The 24,511-nt window shown below is 52.2% G+C and overlaps 1 protein-coding gene across 1 annotated transcript in view; it reads left to right on the forward strand.

The window, feature by feature from the left end:
* Positions 1 to 20,559, forward strand: part of ZFHX3 (zinc finger homeobox 3) — a 77,008-nt gene extending 56,449 nt beyond the window's left edge. The window contains exons 5-10 of the mRNA XM_070952678.1: positions 5,838 to 5,945; positions 7,070 to 7,200; positions 7,429 to 7,629; positions 11,119 to 11,212; positions 11,610 to 17,030; positions 17,978 to 20,559. Coding sequence (XP_070808779.1) covers positions 5,838 to 5,945; positions 7,070 to 7,200; positions 7,429 to 7,629; positions 11,119 to 11,212; positions 11,610 to 17,030; positions 17,978 to 19,392 — 7,370 coding nt within the window. The 3' untranslated portion in view covers positions 19,393 to 20,559. The remainder of the gene's footprint in view (positions 1 to 5,837; positions 5,946 to 7,069; positions 7,201 to 7,428; positions 7,630 to 11,118; positions 11,213 to 11,609; positions 17,031 to 17,977) is intronic.
* Positions 20,560 to 24,511: the final 3,952 nt, after the last annotated feature.

The following is a 24,511-nucleotide window of genomic DNA, read 5'->3' on the forward strand; positions in this document are numbered from 1 at the left end:
GCACTACCATGAGGACAGTTTACCACTTCCCACCACTGGGTTTCCTGACACAGCTGTAGATAAAAGTAAAGCCTATGAATGGGTGGTGGATGCCACCCTTAAGCTACCAACCTTCCTACTTAAGGAAATTTGATATCATAAGCTGATAGTTTCCATGGGGTCAATGGGTCAAAATAAATAGAAACCCCTCCAATTTTCAGGTTCAGATATAGCAAATAAAATACCGCTCTGAGAATGGACAGGTGTGAGTAGTATCATTTGCCTTTGTCAGAAATAAGAGACTGAAGCTTCAGAAGAACAATCCAACCGAGATGAAAGAGGAGGAAGCCATTTAGTGGCCGCTTCTAGGGATCCGTCCAGGAGGAAGTGGAGACCACAGAAGAGAGCTTGCAGGAAACTGCCGAAGGGTCTCTGAGTACCAACTCTGATATTTCACTCTGGCACTTCCTTTTCACTGTTAGGTATTGACCTTGGGAGACCCCTTGTGGATTCCCTAATTGAAAATTAATACTAGATCGATGCTAGGAGTGATTTGCATATTGATTATAAACAATTTTGAAGACACTGTGTGTGTTAGATCAATAGGAGTCTATACAGGCTGTGATGGAAATGCCTTCGGCCATCTCCGTCTGCACTCTGGAAAAAGTGTAATCGCAGGAGCGGAGAACCATCTTGGTGTGAGGAAGAGTGGAGATGGTAGACAGAATAAAATGTGTGGCTCAAGCCTTCCAAAGACACTCCCTGCATGAGGAAGGCTGTGAGTTGGCTACCGCCTGGCTTGAGCCCATTTAAAGAAGATGGAATGATGATTGCATCCTAGACGGCCCTCTCTCAACACCTGCAATTTGCCCCATCGGCAGCTTCATCTTTGTGTGTCTGATTGCTTCCTTTTAGTAGTGGGGCTGCTAGAAGAGGTGGGCAAGAGAACCACAGATTCTTCTGGAGCCTGACTGCATGCACAGCATTCCAGGGAGAGGAGTCGAACAAGGGTCCCTGGCAGAGAAGCCCTCGGTGGCCTCCCCAGAGCCTGGCATGCTTTAGAAGAGCAAGACTAAACCAAGCTGCTGAGCTGCAGAGGCTGGCGGTACTCACCAAAGTCAGTTGGGGACTTTGACAGGTTTTAGCTGAAGAGAAAAAATAGGTGTGTGGCTTGCTTCACACATGTACACACATGTGAGCACATTTATTTTTCTTTTAAAAAATCACCACAATCATTGCATTTGAAATGTGCTGAAGGAATCTGTCTCCAAACGGAAGCAACAGTGGTGGGTTGCTCCCGGTTCTGTCCAATTCTATAGAACCGGTAATAAAACCTGTGGGAGGCTCCACCCATCCACCCTGACGTCGTCAAGGGTGATCTGTGCATGCGCAGAAGCGAGTGTGTGCGCGCGCTCCCGTCGCAAACCGGTAGTAAAGGTAAATAGAACCCACCCCTGGGAAGCAAGGCTTCTGGCTTTGAAGAAGCAGAATTGTCTTTTCCATGGAGTTTCTTGGGAAGCCTAAGAGCCACTGGCCAGTAGAGAAAGCGGCTAAAGAAAGGAAGCCGCAGAAGCTGTCCAGGCACCTTCTAGTTGCCCCATTCTTTTTCTACTCGTTTCCTGATTGCCCAGGAATGCTGCAGCCCATCAGAGTAAAAATCCTGCTTGTGGGATGTCGGGAAAGCAAGAGAAGAGGCTGGCTGGCCTCTATTCCATAGATTGGATGGATGGATGGATGGATGGATGGATGGATGGATGGAAATCTTTCCCAAATGTCCCTTCTCCACCTCCCTCCCAAGGTTTGGGCTCAATTGTTTGTCATTGGCCCAAGAGCTGTTAATGTTTCCTGGCTCTGGCTCCTCTGGAAGGGCTGCCATGGAATGAATGGAGACTGTAAATGGTCTCTCTGAGTATCTCGTAAACCTTTCTGTTCCATTCAATGGAGTTTCTTGTTCTATGCCAACTCAGAGAACAGCTGGTGTGAAAAAGGAAAATGCCAGGTGGAGAATGACATAATTTTGACAACTGCTAATATCCTAGTGCCTAGTTAATACACTTGAACCCAGCTGATCCCAAAGATGGTCTATTTTCATGCTCCCGTGGGTATGTCTGGCTTGAAGTTCGGATCTTCCTACTTTCATGACTCCTGCCTGCACAGCAAGTGGAGGCCACGGCTAGGCCAGTTGTGATCTGGGAAAGCAAAATCCTGCTTGCTGTTATTGATGTGCTGGTCATGTTGTGTCTGGACCTTGTAATACATGTTTGTGGGATTGACTTTGAAGAGTTATCTGGAATATTCAGTTGGTGCCATAGGAGTCAGCCTAGGTTGTTTGGATCCAACCTAGATCCACTCTTACAACAGGATTAGACTGGGTGCAAATCAAAATGCCCACTGTCACCTTTGCTACTTCCATGGCCCCGGATCTTTCCGAGCGCTTGCTCCAGGCTGAGTCTGTTTGACAAGTAAGAGCTGGGAGAAAGGGTTTGCTAATGCCACCTCTAGGGCCCAGTGGTGGGGCCATCTTAATGATACCTCCCTTTTGGGGTGCTGCTTGTTTTTGGTATCCAGCCTTGTTGGGCTTTTGAAGTCTTCTAGGAAAGCATTGGGGGTCTCTGTTAGGGGATGCTTGTTTCGGGTTGAAAGATTTCTGTGGGTTGATTATCAGAAGTTGCTTTGGTGGCATGTAAGAGGGCAGTGAGGCACAGTGGTAGTTCAGGGTGTTGTTCTTCCTGCCCTGATACTAGGGCCTGACCTGAAAAACCCAGGGAAGTTAGGGGGAGGAGGGGAAGATGGGTGGAAGAAAACAAAGGAATGGGCTGCTGTAGATGCAGATGCCACATACGAGAGTGAGTCTGGCCAGTTTGGAGAGGACGTGGAGAAAGAGGAGAGAGGTAGAAATAATCCCTTGCTTGAGGCCCCGAGGGAGGCTGGGGCTCGAGTGCAAAATATCACATCTCCAAAGGAGAAGGGGGGGGACGGACTGCTCCTCCGCCTGCCTTGTGCAGGAATCAAGAATTCCTGTGTTTAATTGAAGGCCTTTCTTAGGTCCTTGCAGAGATCCTCCTTGCATCTCGGGAGAAAAGGGGGAAGCTTGGTCATGCAAGTCTCCCTTTCCTTCTGCAAGCTCATGCTCCCTGCTTTTTTCTCAACGCCTTCTGCAGGTTGATGGGAAACGGTGGCCATCGCACTTGCCCTGCCCTTCTGTGGCATTGTTATCCTGTCTTGGCACATGCCAAGTGGCCCAGAGGATTGGGGAAGGTTTGGATCTGGGTCTCCTGACCTCGGCCAGCCAGGTTCCAGCCACTTTGAGCTGCCTCTGCCCCTTCCACTGGCCGAGGGAGGGAGGGAGGGTTGTTTCTGGTGAGACAGGATGGGAGAAGGTTCTGTGTTTCGAAGAAGCAGTCTGTGCACAATTAAAACTTGTTTCTGGTAAACCTCATTCCAGGAAGATGAGCTTTTAACAAAAGGCTTTTGACAGCTGCGGGGTATTTCAATTTTTTTTAATGCTGAAAGAAAAATCAATACATTTTTCTGGGTTATACATATTCAGAACAGGCTGGATATTTCCATTATAATGGAAAATGGTGTCTGTACCCATCTCGCCTGTCAGAGCTGCATCATTGCATTTTCCAAGCCACTGCTAAATATTTCAGACCCAATTTGATTGTGGTTTGTGACAGCTCATGTTTCTCGGCTGCTGAATCTCCTGGAATGGGATGCGGGCGGGGGGCGGTGGAGGGGAGCCAGCGCAACGCTCCACTTTCCTCTTCCTGCCTTATCCCTCCCCCTTGCCTCCCACAGCCACACCAGCCTGACCGTGTTGGTAAGGACTGTCATTTTGTTAAGCCAACATCTATGAGGCCTGAATCCCAGAGAGAGACTCTGGGTGGGAGTGAGTGAGAATTGGCTCTGCTGCCTAAAATCTGGATGTCTGCCAGGATGAAGGGCAGGAGATACAAAGCAGGTTTTCCTGCATGGAAATATGAGTCCACTCTGTGCGCTTCAGTTTAGGGCCTTGCTTGAGAGTGAGGATTTGTTTCCGATAATTCACTCGCAGTGAAATTTTTCAGGTAGCCAGCCAGCTCAAAAGCAAAGAGGGCTTCTACTGATCCTTGGATGCCAATCTCCCCATTTGTTGAGGCCCTGAGAGCAGCACTCTGGAATACAGAGGGCTGGGTGGAATATAATAATCCCTGGTAGACCTCTGCTTCTCATCGTTATTTTAATTTTGAAGGGGAATTATCTTCAGGTCCGCGGTGTGCCCTTTACTTGAGCTTCAGGTGTGTCGAGGTTTATGTCCAGCTTAGAAAAAGACTTCTTAGCCCCAGTTGTCTCTTTAAGATGCATTGCTGTGTTCTGCAGTTCACAAAAACTTCTGCCATCATGAATGTGGTTATCTAAGGTGCCACATGGCTCTGTAGGCACATGGAGAACCTGCCAAAGCAGGCCTTTTGCATGGCTAAATTCCTGCTATTTGCAGGCTTCCCTTTCTCTTCTCCTGAAGTGCTCAGCTTTGCTGCTGACATCGCTGATGGGGGCAGCCAGTCCAATACGGGCATGGAGAAGGAGTATCCAGTTTATTAAGAATTCCTCCCCCCTTTTTTTAATTGGCATTCACGTTCATGGTTTTATGGTTTTTAAGCATCCTAATGAGCTGTTTTGCTTCATCTTGTTGAGGATAAACCTCCAGCCTCTCGGGCAGTTCTTCTTGATTTCCTCTGCCCTAGACTAGCAGCCCTTTGCTCCCAGGGAGGGAGTGATGCCCATGAGGGGATACAGACCCTCAGTAGCCCCCTCCAGCCAGGTTTCTCAAACCACAGAGATGGAAAGTCTGGTCTGGCACTGCTGTTTGTTAAAATGGGGGTGGGGGGAATATGCTGATCCATCCCTTGCCCCTGTTGGGAAGGGAGAGAAGAAGTTGGCTGTTTCGCTTCCCGGATTGTACTTCTTCCTGCAGAATCTGCCCTGCCAATGAGAGCAATTCAGTCCCCAACAGGGCTGCCGATGGGTGACCTATTTCTGCAGAGCGGCAGAATCAGGATGGGGGTCGTCATTTCCTGGAGTCTTCAGCTGCGGCCTTTCCCATGGAACTCCTCATACTTCTTTCTCACCAACTGGGTTGCTTCGGCTGAACTAGTTCAAGATGGCTCCCTTCTGCCCTGAACGTGGCCGTGGTTGTGCTTCATTTCCTTGAAGCCTAGGGCTCAAGGCTGCCCCCTCCCTTTTCTTCCTGGGGAAAGGGTTGGCTTTGCTGGGTTCGCTCTGGTGAGCTTCTGACCTATCTTACTTCACCTTCTGTTTTGGGATTGTCGCCTCCCTTTCTAACGTCCTGAAGAAAATCCCTTTTGGATCACAGCAACCCCTGAGGCCTTTCCCCCCTTCTTTTTCTTTCCATGTCCTGGAAAGGCCTGTTGGCTTCCCATAGAGCCTCTGTCTAAGAAGCTTTTTTTGATTTCTTGGTTTTGTGGCCAAGAAATAAGTCCTACCTTCCCCCTTTCTTCTCCCCCACCCCTCCACTGACGCTTGCTGATTGTATGTCTTTACTTCCCTCTCTTAGTTCAGGGGCTTCTCCTCCCTTCCCTTTCAGGAAACGTAGGTTGGTCTGTCTGCTGAGGCTGAGTTTCAGGGGTTCAGGAGAAGCTGCAGAAGGCTGGATTTTAATAGTCAGTGGTTCTCTCTGCCTAAGAGGCAGTTTAACTTCTTGAGGGCTGGGGAGCATGGGAAGTTGATCACTGGGTCCCCAGAAGTTGGGCCGGGGCTTCTTGGAGGACCTCCTCTGACTCTGAGCAGGGATGCTGTGGCGACTGAGCCTGCTGCAGGAGGTCTCAGGTTGGCTCTCACTCTCTCGTCCCCTCCAGAGGAGCTCATTGGAGATGTGGAAGGACCTGGCGAGGTGGCAACGCACCCTGATGAGGCGGCCAAAGAAATGGAGAGCATGGCTGACCAGGACCAGGCCAAGTGGGCAGGTGAGCAGGGTGGGCAGAGGCCTCTACTTTGCTGGGTCCTGCTGCTCCATGTACATCTACAACCACCCAGAGGGTGTTCTTGTGCCCTCCCTCCCCCAGTCTTGTCTCTCATGTTTCCGATAGCAGCGCAAATTCCTGTGGGGTGTCAGGTGAACTTGAGTGCTGCTTTATCTGTCCATCAAACTGCTAGTGTGAAGCTGAAGGGATTCTTTCTGACGGAGAACGTGTCCCTCCCTTCAGAGGGAGCTTGTATTCACACATACACAGGTGTTTTGCCCACTTGGAGCCAGCCATGGTCAAGCAGAGAAACACATCAGTGCAGAGGGGGTTCGGGAAAAGCCTTCCACATGGCAGGCACATAAGAGAGGGTATTGTTGCATTGCATTGAACAGGGATGTGGGAAGCACAAAGGAGAAGGCTGCAGACCAGCAGAGAGGCTTTTTCAATGTCTGGCCCAGTTTGTTTCACACATACAACTCTGGGACACAGAGAGCATGGCTTATCCAAATTGGGCTTAGAGGGGTTTTAATAAGTATGTAGCCCCAGGACTGCTTAGGGCTAAAGTAAACTCCTCCTGGCCAGTGGTAGTAGCTCATCAATCCACCCTTCCTGGTGCCAGTACAGAGAAGAATTCCTAGAGCACCCTGAGAGTCTAGGAATGCCATCTCTTTCTCCCTTTTAATTTTCAGCCCCCCTCCCTACTACCAGCATGGCAGAGGCAGAAAAGGAGGGGTGGTTGAGGGAAGGGGCAGTGACCTGGGGACCCGTGGGTGATGCTGTGTTGGTTCACTGGATGGGTACAGCCTGGGTCGTTCTGTGTGCAGAGACGCCCCTTACAGGAGCTCGAATGGGGAAATTCCTGGCTTTTGGCCATAGGAAGAGGATCCTCAGGCCCAGCTGCGGGGGGGAGGCTGGCAGCAGCTTCAGCCCCAAATACTTCTTACTGTGTCGCCTTGTGGGTGACAGCAAACTGAGCTCCTCCAAAGGGGACCTTTAGCTGAGGCTATAGCGGGAGGAAGGCGGTGAGGGAGGGGAGGGGTGCTCTGGACTGAGGCCACTGCAGCCGCTCCCCTTGCCCGCCAAGGCCACCAGATCACAGAGCGGTGTTTTTCTCTCTTTGGCAGCTCAAGGTCCCCAGGCTGAGAAGGAGCCAGCAGACCCCCCACTCCCTTCCAAGCACTCTTTGTTTTCAAGACACTCGGCGTCACCTGTCCCCAAATGGCCCACACCATCAGACGAGGCGAAGCTAGAGCAGGTGAGATCCGGGGTGGCGCTGGCACCTAAGAAGCCTCACTTTGCTCTTGCACTAAACCAAGAATAATCTGCCTTTGGGTCTCTGGGCAGCCCAACGCCAGCATGCAGAGCATGAGAGAGAGTGTGTCCTGAGAAAAGTTGGCCAGGTGACGATGGGCTGGTGGGGCACGCCATACTGCACCTGGCCACTTTTTGACCCCTGCGAGCACCTGCTTTCTTTTGCCCCCAGGTGTACCAGTGCCCCTACTGCAAGTACAGCAATCCGGATGTCAACCGGCTGCGGGTACATACTGTGACCCAGCACTCCATCCAGCCGATGCTCAGGTGCCCCCTCTGTCAGGACCTGCTCAGCAACAAGCTCCACCTTCAGCTGCACCTGACCCACCTGCACAGCGTGTCTCCCGACTGTGTGGAAAAGCTCCTCTTGACGGTAAGTTCCTGGGGGGATTTTTGTGTCCCTCCACAGCAGGACTTGTTCAAAGCATCCAGGCGAGCATCAAGAGAAAGAGCTGGGGGAAAGCAGAGGGAAGGGCAGCCCGAGAGCTCTGGTGGAGCCAGAAGACCCTGCTGGCCTTCTGCGACCTGGCCTGGTGTGGAACTGGGAGGCCTCCTGCAGCTGCCACGGAGGCATAGGATCCACCATACAGGGTCCACCATGATGTTCTCTGCAGCCTCCTTTTGGCTCATTCCTCCCTGCTCAAACAACCTGCAAAACCCTGGGCTTCTCTAACTTGTCACCTTTTGGACATTGACCTTGATGGGTGCCATGCCTGATTTGGGACACTCTCGTCCTCACTTTCCTCAGAGGACTCTCATGCTGAGAATGGTGCCCAGGGCTGCCTCCTTGAGGTGAGAGGCATTTAGGCTGCAGTGTTTGCCAGCAGTGGACGACCAAGCCCAAAGAGAGAACGGGTGAGGTGGCCTCTTTCCATGAGATTGTCCTTACCCCCATGCCACTGGGGAAGGACACCTCATCCGCTGACAGCAATCTCAACTGCTGGATTGCCAAGGCAATTTGGCACTGGGCAAAGGGCTGGGGCTGAACTTGGAGGCCTGGGCTGCTGCTGCTACTCAAGATGGGGAAGGCGCAGCTGGCTGCAGTGGGCCTGTGTCTCCACGCAGCTTAGGCTTTCCCTTCAGGCTGTGGCAGAAGGCCACCTTCCTGGCTGCTGGAAACAGGGCTCCTCCTTAACCCGAGAAACTCTCCTGAAATAGCCTCAGCTCTGAGAAATCAATCTGGATCCGGGTGGCTTGCAGTTCACCGGCAGACTGTGCTGCAGCAGCGAGGAGCCTTCTGGGGATTGGGGCCAGGCAAGGGTCTGCTGTGCTCAGGGGGCCTCAGCTCTGGATTCCCAGGTTCCTCCATGGCTTCTCCAACTGAGAGGAAGGGCTTGGTCCCCCTGGGTGCTGCGGGTGGGTTGGGCATAGTGTCATTCCTGGGTGGGAGGGGGGAGCAGCTGCAGCCTGCCAGGGGTCAACCTGGCAGGGGGGGGGATGAAGTCCTCTTGATACCAACCGAGGGAATTCTGGCTCATGCGGACCAAAGTCTCCAGTGGCCCCTCTGGCTTCAGGACTGGGGGCTGGCCTTGCTTGGGTCAGGCCAGCCCTGGTTTCCTACAGTCTTCTAGCCCCCATCCTCCACCCATACAGGGAGCAGATGGAGGCTTGGCCAGAAGACCCTGCAGGGGACCTGCCCTCTGCTTTCCTTTCCCTGCTCCCATTGTTTGTCCTCGTGACTTCCCAGACCCACTCCCCACCTTCCCCTTTTGGAAGAACGTAATGAAAATAGTCAGCCATTGTTAATTTGGAGCCAGGTTGGCCAATTAGGTGGCCCAAATTAGAAGCGACCTTGATGGTGTGCCTAATGAAGTTTTTTTCCTCGCTGGCTGGCTGGCTCTGCCTCTGGGTCTTTGTGATGGAAATTACCTCCTTTGGCTGGCTCCCCATAGGAACACCCCTCCCCCACCAGGCTGCAGAATTTATTTGGGGCCAATTATATAGTCGAGGCAGGAAACGGAGAGAGTAGATTCTTTCTTGCCCCCTTTGAGAAGAGGAGGCAGCCATGGGTGCTCCTGGCGGGGGGAGCTTGGTTAGCGATGGGGGTGGGGGTGGATATGTGTTTGTGTGTGATTCTGTGTTTCTGTGTGTGTGAGAGAGGGAGAGAAGAAGGATCCTGAGAAGCCTGAGCAGCCCTAGGTCGGAGGAGCCAGGTGGGGATCTGAGGGACCTGGAATGAGCAGGCCCCCAGGATGGGGGGGAGGACTTCTGCCTTTGCCCCTTGCAGAAAGGAGCCCACCGCAGTGCAATGATTGGGCTGGCAATGATATTTTAGGGAAAATTCATTGATGGAAGGCAGGGGCAGACAAAGAATCCCACTTGTTGCCTTTTAGAATCCTAATCAGGAATTATGATTAAAGACACTGCAAGACAATGGGAGGCCGGATGAATTGGTATCTTCTCTCTTTCTTACTTGACTGACTTCAGTCTTTCAACTGCAGAGGCCTCTCTTTCCATTATTATTTGTAGCCACCTGCATTTCCCTAATTAACTTGCATAAAAACAATTACAGATCCATTGTGTTGGAGGGCTTGGAAAAGGCATGGAAGAGTTGGTGGGACCCGGCGGCCTTGGAGTTTGGTCCCTTTCCTCAGGCTACCCCAGTGGGAGCAGCCTTGCCTCTGGGTTCCTGGGGAAGTCCTTCTCCTTGGGCTGGGGCTGCAGAGACAGTTGGGCCAGCCAGCCGTCCAGGCTGCTCCCTTCCTTGCACTCACTTGAGGAGTCTGTCTGAGAAAAAGAAGGTGCCCAGGACACCTGGCCTATTTCCTAGGTTTGCAAAAGGAAGCCCCGGATGGCTGTCAGTTCCCTGGGCAGTGCTTCTCTTTCAGGAGTGGTTCTGCCACCCGTAGCAGTCAGGGCAGCATTGGAGAGACTCAGCAAAAGTCTCTTCACCCCCCACCCCTTCCTGCTTCTGGTTGTCATGGCAGGACTGTCCGTGCACCCCAAGGGGCCTGGAGCCGCCCTGGCTCATGGCTCTTTCTCTGCTTGCCTTCAAAAGGAGTTGCCATATCTTGTGGCAGTGATGCCACCGGCGGAATCTTAGTTCTTGAAGATATGGCTCTGGTTTGGAGCTTTTGGTGGCCATGCTGAGTGGATGATCCAGAGATCCAGCTCACCAAGAAGGTCATTCTCTCCTATGGAGTTTCCAGCCTAGGAGATCCCGGAGGAAGATCTTCTAATCCTGAGCTTGGAGCATCTTCTCCCCAGCCACAGTCTGGGCTTGTGGCAGTGAGGGAGGAGGGCCCTTGAGTGGTGTATGTGTGTGTTCAGAGTGTGCTCCCAGGAAACGGGGTGGAACGGGGCAATTAATAAAGTGCTTCATTGGGGATGGGGTCTGAGTGGTGTGTCTATCGGTGGGGAGAAGGGAAGGGGCTACCATGGTTCCTTTTGCTCCCATGTCCAGATGGCGCAGCTGAAGCCTTCCTCCTTATTCCTGGCCTTCCTTTCTTGGATCCCGCTTTGCTCCTTTGGTTGTGCTCCCTTGGGGTCAAGTTACCCCGAGAACAAGGGTGCAGCCATCTTCAGAACTCTGGTGTGTTCTCATATCTCGCTTAAGTTAAGGGCTTTTTGCATTCTCAGCCGCTCAACCACACTTCCTCACAGGCTACCCCAAAATTGTGCAAAAACACAGTTACAAATTCAGTTTGAATCTTGCAAAGTGGAGAAATAACATCAATGCTTTTCATTCAGTGGATGCCATTAATTAAGTCCGAATGTAATCACAGGAACATGCTTGATCGACTTGAATTTTGTCTAAAAAACAGAAGGAGCTGAAGTGCAAAACCCCGGGGCTTTGTTGGGGCTGAAAGGCTTCCTGTCTTGCAAAAGGTTTTAAATGCCGTTTTCTTTTGGGCTTTGGCAGGTGACCACGCCAGAGGTGATGATGCCCAGCAATGTGTTCCTCCCAGCAGCAGCACCGGATCGAGATGGGAATGAGGAATCCCTCAGGCAACCTGGTCAGTCACACTTTTTCCTGGGCCCGAAAGAAAACTCTTGCCAAAGTGTCTCTGAGAGGGAGTGGCAGGGCCCTTGGGGTGGCCCCTATGAACTGCGGGAGCTCAGAGCTGGCCTTGGGCAATGTGGTTGGCATCCCAGCTCTGGCTTGCTCATTCCAATATGAGTGTGAAGGAAAAGTCACAAAGGGGGCAGGTGGTTGGGGTTGGGATTGGGAAGGGAAGTAGCACGCGCACACTCACAGAGCCTAGATAGATGAGGGAGTGAGAGCTGGGTTCAAAGGGGAAGCTGAGCCAGACGAGATGGGAAGATTTTAGGCCAGGACGAGGTGACGACCGAAGCAGGGGAGTCCCTGTGCCAAGCCACTGACAAGTCCTTGCTCTGATTCTACTTCCACAGAGAGCTCGGAGGAAGGGGGCAAAAGCCTGCAGTTGCTACCAGAGGCCATGGGGCATGGCAGCAGTGGAGTAAAGCCTGCAGCATCTGAGCAGCCCAGTGCCAAAGAGGAGGCTGGCTTCTTTTGCTGGAAGAAAGGCTGCGGCCAGGGCTTCAAAAGCTCCTCTGCCCTCCAGACCCATTTCAGCGAGATGCATGGCAAGCGACCACAGCTTCCTGTTTCTGATCGCCACGTCTATAAGTACCGCTGCAACCAGTGCAGCCTGGCCTTCAAAACCATCGAAAAGCTTCAGCTGCACTCCCAGTACCACGTCATCCGGGCAGCCACTATGTGCTGCCTTTGCCAACGGAGCTTCCGCACTTTTCAGGCCCTTAAGAAGCACCTGGAGACCAGCCACCTGGATCTGAGCGAAGCCGACATCCAGCAGCTGTACAGCGGACTGCTGGTCAATGGAGAACTGTTTGCCATGGGTGACCCTTCGTTGCCTGAGGACCACACCATGGTGATGGAGGAGGATAAAGAGGAGGAGAATAGCGACCAGGAAGACAAGCAGAGCCCTTCAGGAAGTGACTGTGGGTCCCTACAGGAAGACTCCGGCTCAGAACCTAAACGGGCTCTTCCCTTCCGGAAGGGCCCAAATTTCACCCTGGAAAAATTCCTGGACCCAGCCCGCCCGTATAAATGCACAGTTTGCAAAGAATCCTTCACGCAGAAGAACATCCTTCTGGTCCACTACAATTCAGTTTCTCATCTGCACAAGTTGAAAAGGGCCCTCCAGGAATCTTCCGCCAGCCAGTCTGAGGTCACCAGTAGCCCTGACCACAAGCCCTTCAAGTGCAGCATCTGCAGCGTGGCCTATAGCCAGAGTTCCACCCTGGAGATCCACATGCGCTCTGTGCTGCATCAGACCAAGGCACGAGCAGCTAAGTTGGAAGCAGTCAGCGGCAGTGGCCACAGCAGTGCTTCCTTGGGCTCCTCCATGCCCAGCCCCTTGGGTATCAGTACCACGAGCCTCGCCTCCTCCTCTTCTTCCTCCACCCAGAGCAACATAAGCACAGGTAGCACCAGCTCTGCTCCTCCCCTTCTCAGCCCGGCTTCTTGTGACACCACAGGGCAGCCTCCTCTGAACCTCCCCATCAGTACCGGCCACCCACCTGTAGTCCCCTTGAGCCCTTCAGAATCTAAAGAGACCAATTGTAAGAAGCCAGGAGATGCACTTGCATGCCGCCAGCTGCTGCCCCCACCGCCACACTCTTTGATGCAGGCCCAGCTGCAGCAAGAGCTGCAGCAGCAAGCATCGCTTCTGCAGACCCAGCTTTTCAGCCCTACACTCTTACCCCACTTCCCCATGGCCCCGGAGGCCCTCCTGCAGCAGCAGCAGCTACTCTTCCCCTTCTATCTCCCCAGTGCTGAGTTGCAGCTGAACACTGAGGTGAGCTTGCCAGTGACCAATGGCACCCTGACACTGGCAGGGAGTGGGCTGGGCCTTCTGGAGGATCTGAAATCCCAGCTTCCACAGCCAAGCCACCTGCAGCAGCAGCAGCAGCAGCAGCAGCAGCTTCCACTGTCCCAGCCTCCATGCGTGCTCCTCCCACCAAGCCTGCCCCCAGACAAGAAGACCAAGTCTGCGGGGAAGGAAAAGGAGGCCCAGCAGGAGCAGGAGATGGCAGAGAAGGGCAGCAGAAGCCCCATCTGCCAAGAACCCCTGCCTGAGGCCAGCAAGGCCCAAGAGAAGGCTGACCAAGCGGGGGCCACAGAGGCAGCTGGAAGCAGCCCTGGGGAGGCGCTCTGGCTCCCTCCTCGCATTGCTGCAGATGCTCGTGGGAACGCCACCAAAGCTTTGCTGGAGAACTTCGGGTTTGAGCTGGTCATTCAGTACAACGAGAACAAGCAGAAGGCAGCTGGGAGGACCGAGCAGGCCGACAGCCTGGAGAGGCTGGAATGTGAATCGTGCAGCAAGTTCTTCTCCAACGTGCTCATCCTGAAGACCCACCAGGAACATGTCCACCAGCACTACCTCCCCTTCCAGCAGCTGGAAAGGTTTGCCCAGCAGTACCGAGAGCACTACGACCAGCTCTACCCACTGCAGCCACTGACACCTGAGCCGGCCCCACCGCCCCCTACTGCCCCTGCTCCTGCCGTGCCTGCTGCCCACCCCCAGTCGCCTTCCACCCCCACCCTGCAGGTCTCAGCCCCACCCATGACCTCTCCCTCCATCGCACCCGCCCAGCCTTCCTTGCCCCTCACGCAGCTCCCTCTGCCCATGGAGCTGCCTCTCTTCTCACCACTCATGATGCCAACCATGCCTTTGCAAGCCCTGCCAGCCCAGTTACCGCCCCAGCTTGCCCCTGTCGACTCTTTACCAGCAGAGCTGGCTCAGCTGTACCAGCATCAACTCAACCCAGGCCTTTTGCAGCAGCAGCAGCAGCAGAACAAAAGACCACGGACACGAATCACCGATGATCAGCTCCGGGTCTTAAGGCAGTATTTTGACATCAACAATTCCCCAAGTGAGGAGCAGATCAAGGAGATGGCAGAGAAATCTGGTTTGCCACAGAAGGTGATCAAACACTGGTTTCGAAATACGCTTTTCAAAGAGCGCCAGCGCAACAAGGACTCGCCCTACAACTTCAGCAACCCTCCAATCACCAGCCTGGAGGACCTGAAAATGGACTCCCGTCCATCTTCTCCGGAGCCTCAGAAACACGAGTACTGGGGAAGCAAGAGATCCTCCCGAACTCGCTTCACGGACTACCAGCTTCGGGTGCTGCAGGACTTCTTTGATGCCAACGCTTATCCAAAGGATGACGAGTTTGAGCAGCTTTCCAACCTGCTGAGCCTCCCAACTCGGGTGATCGTGGTGTGGTTCCAGAATGCTCGCCAGAAAGCTAGAAAGAATTATGAGAATCAGGGGGAAGGCAAAGAAGGGGAGCGAAGGGAGCTGACAAACGACCGATACATCCGAACGAACAACCTCAATTACCAGTGCAAGAAGTGCAGCTTAGTCTTCCAGCGCATCTTTGACCTGATCAAACATCAGAAAAAGCTCTGCTACAAGGATGAAGACGACGAAGGGCAGGAGGACAGTCAGAATGAAGATTCCATGGATGCAACGGAGCTTCTGACTCCCAGCAGTTCCTCCTGCAGCACCCCGATGCCTTCCCAGGCTTATGGCATGCCCGCCTCTTCTGCCAGTGTGGCCTTTCTGTCACAGAGTACCACTGAGGCAGATAGTGATTGCCCTGCTGCCTGTCAGTCTAAAACAAACGCTACTGATGAGAAACCAAAGCACCCTGAGCCTTCAAGTATGCAACAAAGCCCAACTTCGGAGAAGCAACAGCAACCAAAGCAAGATGGGCAGCTGCCACCGCAGGACCAAGGAGAGCTGAAGCCGAGTTCAGTGCACTCAAAGGTCTCCCCACCCCTCCAGCAGCAGCTGGCCCACCCTCTCCAGGATGGCCTGCCCCAGGCAAGCCCTCCTCCCGCCCAGCTGTCTCACCTGCCTCTCAAACCCCTGACCACACCGAGTGCCCAGCAGCTGGTCAGCTTGCCCCCTCAGCTTGTTCCATATCAGTGTGAGCAGTGCAAGCTGGCCTTCCCTTCATTTGAGCACTGGCAAGAACACCAGCAACTGCATTTCCTGAGCACTCAGGGCCAATTTCTCCACCCTCAGTTCCTAGACAGGGCACTTGATCTGCCCTTTATGCTCTTTGACCCCAGTAACCCACTGCTGGCTAGCCAACTGCTCTCTGGGACCCTCTCCCAACTCCCCATGAGCTCAGCCACTTCGCCCTCTACCCCAACTGCCACCATGAGCACCCTGAAAAGGAAGCTGGAGGAGAAAACCAGCGTCAGCCCTGTTGGGAACGACAGCAGCACTGGTGGAGAGGAGCCCCAGCGGGATAAGCGCCTCCGGACCACCATCACTCCTGAGCAGCTGGAAGTGCTGTACCAAAAATACCTCCTGGACTCCAATCCTACACGGAAGATGCTCGACCACATTGCCCATGAAGTGGGCTTGAAGAAGCGTGTAGTGCAGGTGTGGTTCCAGAACACCCGGGCCCGGGAGAGGAAAGGGCAGTTCCGAGCAGTGGGGCCTGCTCAGGCCCATCGACGATGCCCTTTCTGCCGGGCCCTCTTCAAAGCCAAGACCGCCCTGGAAGCACATATCCGATCTCGGCATTGGCATGAAGCCAAGCGGGCAGGATACAACCTGACCTTGTCAGCCATGCTTCTGGATTGTGAAGGAGGAGGGGGGCTCATGGGGAAAGGAGACCTCTTTGACGGGGCCAACTTTGCACAGCTGTCTGCTCCTGGCAGTAGCAGTGACAGCCAGGGAATCCCCCTCTCCCCAGGCAGCAAATCTCTAGAGCTGTCTCCTCAGACCCTGCTGAGCCCATCCTCCATCAAAGTGGAAGGCATGGAAGACTTTGAGAGCCCCTCAATGTCCTCTGTCCATCTGAGCTTTGACCAAGCCAAACTGGACAATGATGACTGCTCTTCTGTCAACACAGCCATCACAGACACAACTACAGGGGATGAGGCCAATGCAGACAATGATAGTGCAACAGGGGTTTCCACAGAAGCCAGAGGGAGCTTGGGGCCAGGCGAGGGTCTGTCCAAAGCTGCCATGTTAGCCATGTCAGAGTATGAAGACAGACTCTCCTCGGGCCTGGTGAGCCCAGCTCCCAGCTTCCACAGCAAGGAGTACGACAATGAAGGCACCGTGGATTACAGTGAGACATCAAGCCTGGCGGACCCTTGCTCTCCTAGTCCGGGCACTAGTGGCTCAGCAGGCAAATCCGGGGATGGGGGGGATCGGCCAGGACAGAAGCGTTTCCGGACACAGATGACCAACCTCCAGCTGAAAGTCTTGAAGGCCTGCTTTAACGATTATAGGACACCCACCATGCTGGAGTGTGAGGTTCTGGGCAATGATATTGGGCTCCCCAAGAGAGTTATTCAGGTCTGGTTCCAGAATGCCCGAGCCAAAGAAAAGAAATCCAAGCTCAACATGGCCAAGCATTTTGGCATTAATCAAACTGGCTATGAGGGGCCAAAAACAGAGTGCACTTTGTGTGGTATCAAGTACAGTGCCCGCCTGTCTGTTCGTGACCATATCTTCTCTCAGCAGCACATCTCCAAAGTGAAAGAGACTGTTGGGAGTCAGCTGGACAAAGAGAAGGAGTATTTTGACCCAGCCACCGTCCGCCAGCTGATGGCACAGCAAGAGCTGGACCGAATCAAGAAGGCTAATGAAGCGCTTGGCCTGGTTGCTCAGCAGCAAGGCATGTTTGACAGTTCCCCTCTGCAGGCTTTGAACATTCCTGCCAACTACCCAGCATCCCTTCAAAGCATCCCTCCTGTCCTGTTGCCAGGTTTGAACAGTCCATCCCTGCCTGGCTTCACTCCTTCCAATACAGGTGAGTTGCACCTGTCTCGTGAACTTTCCAATTTGGCTGTCCAAAATGGGAGGAGGAGAGAACGTGGATGAAGCATGCCCCTGAGGGAGGTTTTGAGATGGATCACCTGGGGCAGAAGGAGTCTCTGCTAGAGGCACTTCCTTTTCAGATGGGGGGGGGTCTCGTCTTGAGAACCATTGGCCTCTTGCAACCTAGGAGGTGAAGGGAACCTGATGACGGAGAAGACGGATCAGCTCTCTGCCTCTGGAGTGAGGTGGGATGGGGAGGTTACTTGTGGGCTTGCCTCTTATCATCTCTTTAGGCCAGGATGACCTCTGCTGGTATGGGAGAGGCTAGGTTGCCAGCCCACCCATTCCTCTATAGCAGTAATATAAATTTCTAAAAGAGCTTTATTGTATTTGTCATCCGTTTGTTTTCTGACAAAAGTGTCCTGCCACTGGCAGCTTTGTTGCCAGGAGGTGTTGCCCATCTGTGCATCTCCTGACCCCGTTGAATCACGTCCATTTCTGGTTTTTTAGGTTCACATTCCTGATCTCAGCAGGAACTTTTGAGCTTTTCAGACTGTCCTGCAAGTAGGATTCTGCAGTTCCGGGTGTCCAAGAGGGGACTGCTCCAAGATGGGGCTGGTGGGGCCCCTTTGGGTCACTCTTGGAGATGAAGGGACAGTAGGAGTGGAGAATTTCCCTTTAAATAGCTGCTTACTGAATAAACAAAACAGCAAGACAATTTTAAAATGACAGAATTAGAAAAAGAAACAAAAGCAAACGGGAAAAAAGAAGGAAGTGAATGAGAGACCTTTGTATGTGAACTCATATATTAATATGTTAAATATTCTATGTTTGAAAGTTACTGTGTGTGGGTTCCTTCAACAGGGCCATGCTGACCACTTAGGCCTAAATCCTGCTTTTTCTCTCCCCGTCCCAAACCTGTTTTCTTCTTCCTTGCAGCTTTAACGTCTCCAAAACCCGCCCTGATGGGTCTGCCGGGCACAAGTGTTCCCTCACCTGGCCTTCCCACCTCAGGATCCCCAAATAAGACGGCCTCCCTCGGCTCCCCCCCGCCAGCACAAACACCCGTGGGCTCCGCACCTCCCCTCCCACTGCGGAAGGACAAGGAGAGCGAGAAGGCGAAAGAGAAGGAGCGCGCCCCCAAAGCCAGGGGGGAGGCCCTACCGGGGCCCAAAAAAGACAAAGGGGAAGTGCCCAACCCCAGCCTGGCCTTCCCTGCCACAGGGCCTTCCCTGGAGTACTCGGTGGAGCCTACTCAGCTGCAGGCCCTGCAGGCTGCTCTCAACACGGACCCTATGGCTTTGCTGACCAGTCCCTTCCTCCCGTATTTTGTGCCCGGCTTCTCTCCGTACTATGCCCCTCAGCTCCCGGGGGCCTTGCAGAGCGGATACCTCCAGCCCATGTACAGCATGGAAGGGGTCTTCCCTTATGGCCCAGCCCTGTCGCAGGCCCTGCTTGGCTTGTCCCCGGGCACCCTGCTGCAGCATTACCAGCAATATCAACAGAGCCTCCAGGAGGCACTGCAACGGCAAGCGCAGATGTCCCTGCCCAAAGGCAGCCAGCCCCCCGTCCCCGCGGAGGGCCCCTCCCCTCAAAAAGGCCCTGCCAAAGAACCCCCCAAGCCAGAAGAGCAAAAGAACAGCTCCCGCGAGGGGTCCCCCCAAGGAGAGCCCACCACAGGAAGCAGTAACGCCCCGGACTCCCTCTGTGACCCCTTCATTGTCCCCCCGGTGCAGTACAGACTGGTGTGCCGGAAATGCCAGGCTGGATTTGGGAGCCAAGAGGCGGCTAACATCCACCTGAAATCCCTCTGCTGCTTCGGCCAGTTGGCGGGGACTCTGCCTGAGATGGCGCTTCAGGTGCTCGCTGGCGGGGGTGGCTCCTACCAGTGCGTGGCGTGCGAGAGCACGGTGTGTGGGGAAGAGGCCCTCCGGCAGCATCTCGAATCTGCCCCCCACAGACATCGGACAGTCCCCCGAGCAGCAGCCAGAAACGCCAAAGAGCATCCCAGTCAATTACCTCACTCTGCCTGCCTCCCTGACCCGAGCACCGCATCTACCTCGCAGCCCACCGCTCACCCCAAGGACGGCTTCCTGCCCGCCGCTCCCCCCCATGCCTCCAAAAAGCCCTGGCCTCCGGCAGCCTCCCCTCCAGGGAAGCCCCCGCCTCTCTCCTCATCTTCAACGGTTACCTCAAGCTCATGCAGCACCTCAGGGGTTCAGCCCTCTCTGATGCCAAGGAAATTCTCTTCGGAGGAGTCTGACTCGGGCCGCAGCCCGGAGGCTGGGGGGCCAGTAGAGCCCAGCCCCCCCCGGGACAGCGGCCTCCCCAGCGTGGACCCTTTTCGATTGTAAGCTTTGAAGACAGACTCTTGCAAAATGAATCTAGAAATAACAAACCGGTTTCAGAAATAGACTAACTGCAATTCCAAAGCTTCTAACCAAAAAAAGAAAAACAAACTGAGAGAGAGACGCCTGGGTGGTTTTCCCAGAGGCCACTGCTGGCAGCTCGGCTTGCCTCTGGGCGGCCAAAGGGTTTGCTGTGGCTCTCTCAAAGGTGGCTGTCCCCCCAGTAATCAGCCCCCCCACCCGCACAACCCCCTTGAGAGCGCAGTGGAGGCCAGCATAACTGTGTGGGAAAGCAGACCACCTGGGACCATTTTAAATTTCTTGCTATCTTAGCATTCAGATACCAATGGCTTGCTTGCTAAAAGGAAAAAAGAAATGTAATGTCTTTTTATTCTCAGGTCAATCGCTCACACTTTGTTCGGTTTTCAGAATCATTGTTTTATATAAATATATATATAATTTCTTTTTTTGGTTTTGATTTTTTCCAAGGAAAGGATTTTTTGTTGTTAATTTAAAAATGGGCAGAAAGTATTCAAGAGACAATGTGAACTAAGTTAGCTTTCTGGGGATTTTAGGGGTATCTTTTCTGCTGAAGCCAATTTCAAGGGGGACCATTCAGCCCTCCCCTTTTCAGAAAAGAAAACACGCAGAGTGTTAAGGACTTGGAGTTTTAAACAACTGACTTTCTGTATTTATGATAGATATGACCATTTTTGGTGTTGAGTAGATTGTTGCATTGGAAATGAACTGAAGCAGTATGGTAGATTTAAAGACCCCCCCCCTTTTGTGTATGTTTAGCTTTTGTATATGGTCCGGCTGGCAGCTTCTCATTTGATGTTGTCTTGTCCATTCCTGTCCTGGCCAGATGGAGTCCAGCCTGACTCGCCGCAGCTTCTCCGTCCGTCCCTCCATCCCCAGGCCATCCCGTCATAAGCTTCCACTTATCGGTCGCTGCCTTCATTCCTCAGAGGGTGGCTGCAAAGTTATTTTATAAAATTAAAGGAAAAAACTCAAAAGGTTCAGAGGGGTGAGTGGGATCCCTTTTGAAATATTTTTGTTGGAAACTCAAAACTTTCTAAGGTGTATTCCTGTCAATTGTGCACTTAACTCTCTTCTTTTGGCTTCCTTCCCTTCCTGTGTAAAGGCTCCATTTTGGAAATGACAGCCTTTCTTTCTCTTTCCGTCATTAGGGCACCCATGTTCTTTTTGAAGGACCTTCTGAGATAGGGTAAGTGGGTGGGCGGGCTGTTTTTTTCCCTTTGTTTAGTTTGTTTCTTTCATCCAGAAGAAGTTCATGCTTTAAATAAAATCCAAAGACAAACGCTTTCAACCACCGGTGCAGAATGGGCAAAAAAGGCGTCTTTTGAGGATTTGTTTCTATTTTAGCCACAAGACTCCATTTGACAAATAAACACATGAATGAAGGAGCCTCTGTGCTTCTCCTGCCAGCATCCGGCCCTGAGCTTGGACAGACAAGTGGGGTGTTTTTATGGTGTGCCGTGCTCAGAAGTGAGGAGAGCAAGCCTGGAGAGCCATACCCCAAATGTTCTTCTCTCACTGTCTCCTGGAAAGGGAAATCGATACTGCTGCCAGGCTGAGTCTGCAGTCAGGTGTTTGGAGCCCAGTGCCACCATGTCTGCGTGCCATACCCCCCCCCCCCGCCCCATCCTCTGCCAATAGGGCCTGCTCCACTTTCACTTTCTGGCTCCAGCTTCCCCACCCCCACCCCCTGATGGAAGGGGGCTCTGAGAAAGGCAGCCTCCTAACTGCTGCCATTCTCTTAGCTGCTTGTAGCTTGATGGAGGATCCACCCTTCCATGGTTGCACACGTGCGGAAAACCCTGTCCTGAGTTTCCCTCTGTCCCAGTGGCAGCCTGGAGTGCCCCATACAATCCTCTTTTTAGATCTAAAGTTGTGCAGGTAGGGTTCCTATGGTTTGAGTTTGTGTGTTACTGTTGAACATTACTTCATTTCCTGAGGCTTTTCATTTTATTTTTGGTTCTTTATGTGGTATATACCTTGCTAGTTTAACACTAGTGTTTCCTGGCCAGTTTTGTGGTCTGCTTTGTTTGACATCTTTGGCCTCCTTTCTTTGTTCTGCCCTGGTTCCCTCCCTCTGCTCTCTTCTCCTGTCCTGGCTTTCCTCCATCTGTGTGGGGCATTCCCAGGTTCTTCCCAGTCTTCTGAGTGCAGAAGAGAGGCCTCCATCCTGGCAGCAGTGTCGTCCACAGCAGGGCAGTGGCAAGCATTGAGCAGGCTCCTGCCCTGAGCCAAGCTAAGGTCTATCGTGATTGCACCTCACCCTCTGGGGCACTGGAGGGGGTTCATAGACCCTGGGGAGGAGCAGGCAGCTATGGCAATCCTGGCCTCCAAAGAGGGCTGTGCTAGTGCTTGAGGCTGAGGATCTTTGTGCCTCTGAACCCCTCTGTTTGATGGGAGAATCCAAACCAGGGAGAGGCCAGGAATGGTCTTGGCCAAGAATGTTAACAATGCAGGGGGATGTGGCTGGCTCCAAGGTGGTGCCCAGCTGGCCAGCAAAAATGGCCTTCCTGGCCCTGGCCCTTAGTCCAAGTAGTCTTGGGGACATGAGGAAATGGAACTTTGCTGGTTGGTTCATTGTCTAGAGGGATGGATGGCGCTGAAAATCCTGCCCACTGTGAAATACATAACTTTTTACTATTTTTTCATTACTTTGGTTAGGGAGAGGGGGACAAGTCTGGATAAAACAGAAAGTATAAATGAGGTGAAGTCTCTAAACAGCCTTTGCAATGTACAAAAACTAGAGCAAGTGAAACCAAAAATGACGTTCTTGGTGTTTTTCTATAATGTTGTCTTGTTAGCTTTTTTGTTACTGTAATGCTGATCTCAAATTGTACCAAAATACATAGAGATGGACAAAAGCAGAACCACACAGAACTAAAAAAAAAAAAAAAACCAAACAAATTTTGTCACAAAACACTTTGTTGTCATAGTTAAGTTGATTGTAGATGGTAATTGAATATACTCCTTTGAAAATATTTCATCAAGTATGTTTCCTGCTCATTGTGGTACATTAAAAAAATGAGCCAAAGCTCTTGTCTCTGCTGTGCCAGAGTGTGGTGAATGCAGGGATCTCTCTGCCCAAGGGAAGAACATCCCCCATGCTGGACAGAACAGGACAATGGGACAGCCAACCTCTTGGCAAAGGCATGAGGAGTCCAGTTTTTGGGTGGTGGGACCTGTGTGCTTGTCAAAAAGCAGGTATTGCTTCTCTGTGGGCCCAGGTCAATTATCTCCCAGGGCGCTCTCATGCTGGGTTTGGAGAAGGAATGGGAGAGAACACAGCCAGAAACAGCTGCCTGTCTGAAGAGTGGAGCTTTCCAAATGGCCAAGACCAGCATTGAGCACAAACGCCACTGGACTCCCTTCCTGCAAACTGGATCAAGGGACAAATCATTGCAGGCATGCATGGATAAACACAGGGAAGTGAAAAGGGGGAAGATGGGATGCTGGGTGGTAGAACCTTTTCCAATTTCCTGTGGACATTGCATTCAGTGGCAGAAAGTGGAAGGGGCTACTTCCTTTGCAAATTGGGGATGACTCGTGGCAGAATAATGGCTGGGAGCCAGCTGGCAGCCCTTGTCAAGGGGGCAGGGCTGGAGGGTGGGGGGGTGGCTTGAGGAGGAGTGGCAGGTTCTTTGCTGGAGTCTAGGAATGTTCCTCAAATAAGCCTCTTAAAAGAAACCTCTCTACCTGGCTGCTGGGCCCATTTCAAATGATTCTATTGTAGCCATGGTTTCTCATTGCTGGCTACTTGTGTGTATGCAGGAGGGGTGGTATTTTGGTGTGAGATAGAAAAAATTAAAAATAGAAAAATATCTTTTTCCTCAAATTAAGGAAAGTGGGGGCATTGTAAGACCAACTTTGAGCTAACTGAATATAAGCAAATATTGTAGAAAGCTTCTCAGGTAGCATTCTACTACTGAAGCTCTGGAATGGAAAAGACAGGGGTGGAATCCAGCAGCAAGCAGAGATCTGCCTCCTGGGCTCAGCGTCATGGTTCTTCTCTCTCCTGGGAGGGATCCCATGAAAGGAGCCATTTGCTTTTGCGTTAGGACAGGAGGGAGCCCCTTTGGGGGACTCTGCCTTATCCAGCAGAACAGCAAAAGGCAAAAACACCTTGGTGTCAGGTGAATTTGTTGCTCTGAAATTGAGCTGTTGTCTGTGGCTGTCTTTCTATTATATGCAGATTCCTCTTTAAGCAGCACTAGCAAAAGATGCAGAAATCCATGCAAAAAGTGAAAAGGCTCCATACCTGTCAAACCATTCCTGTATTGTGCTGATCTGTCCAAGTTATGAGTTCCTCTAAAAATGAAAGTCTGTTCCTAACTTAAAAGAATTGCTCGTAGTCAGCAAGCAGCATGTTTGGGTAAGAATAGATTTTAGTTTGTGGGGGGGAGGTTTATATATCTAGCAATCATGAGAATGAACCGCTCATTTGCCTTCTTGACTTTTGCTTGCCTTCCCCTCCCCTAGCATCGCAGGGGAACAAGGGGGTAGGTGATACACAATTATGGTACAGATTGCACAGAAATTAAAAGATGGAACTGCTGCTTCTAAATTGGAATGAATTTAGCTAAGCAACCTCCAATTAAGTAATATTTTTAAAAAATATTTGCTACACGTTCTCATAATTGTATACAGATTCCTGTGCTACTTTTAGGCTCCTTAACACTGAGACAGGTAGGAACTAGGCTTCAGCCTAGGGCCTCAAGATCAAGAGGGGCCTACATTCAAATTGTTAGCAAAATTAAAATTACACTTTCACTATAGGTGAAAGGGCCTAATAAGTGGAATAGCCTAGGGCCTCTTTTCATCTAAATCCGGCCCTGAGTGAGGCTGCTTGGGTGCTAGTGAAAGCGAAAGGCAATCAGAGCATACTGGCTGTCAGGCCTGGAAGCCATCTTTTGCATTGGCCTTCAGGCCTGCCACATTTCCTACTCAACCCTGATACTGGCTTTGTTCAGATGGTATTGTGGTTTTGGTTAACCAAGTTTAATGAACAGACTACAATTTTGCAATTACACAAATCATAAAACGTAAACAGCCTGAATAGCTACAGCTGCACTGTGTACTCAACAAAAAT

Source organism: Pituophis catenifer, unplaced genomic scaffold (assembly GCF_029215685.1).
Source record: "Pituophis catenifer annectens isolate HBS135680 unplaced genomic scaffold, rPitCat1.0.hap2 SCAF_13, whole genome shotgun sequence".
NCBI classification, from domain to species: domain Eukaryota; kingdom Metazoa; phylum Chordata; class Lepidosauria; order Squamata; family Colubridae; genus Pituophis; species Pituophis catenifer.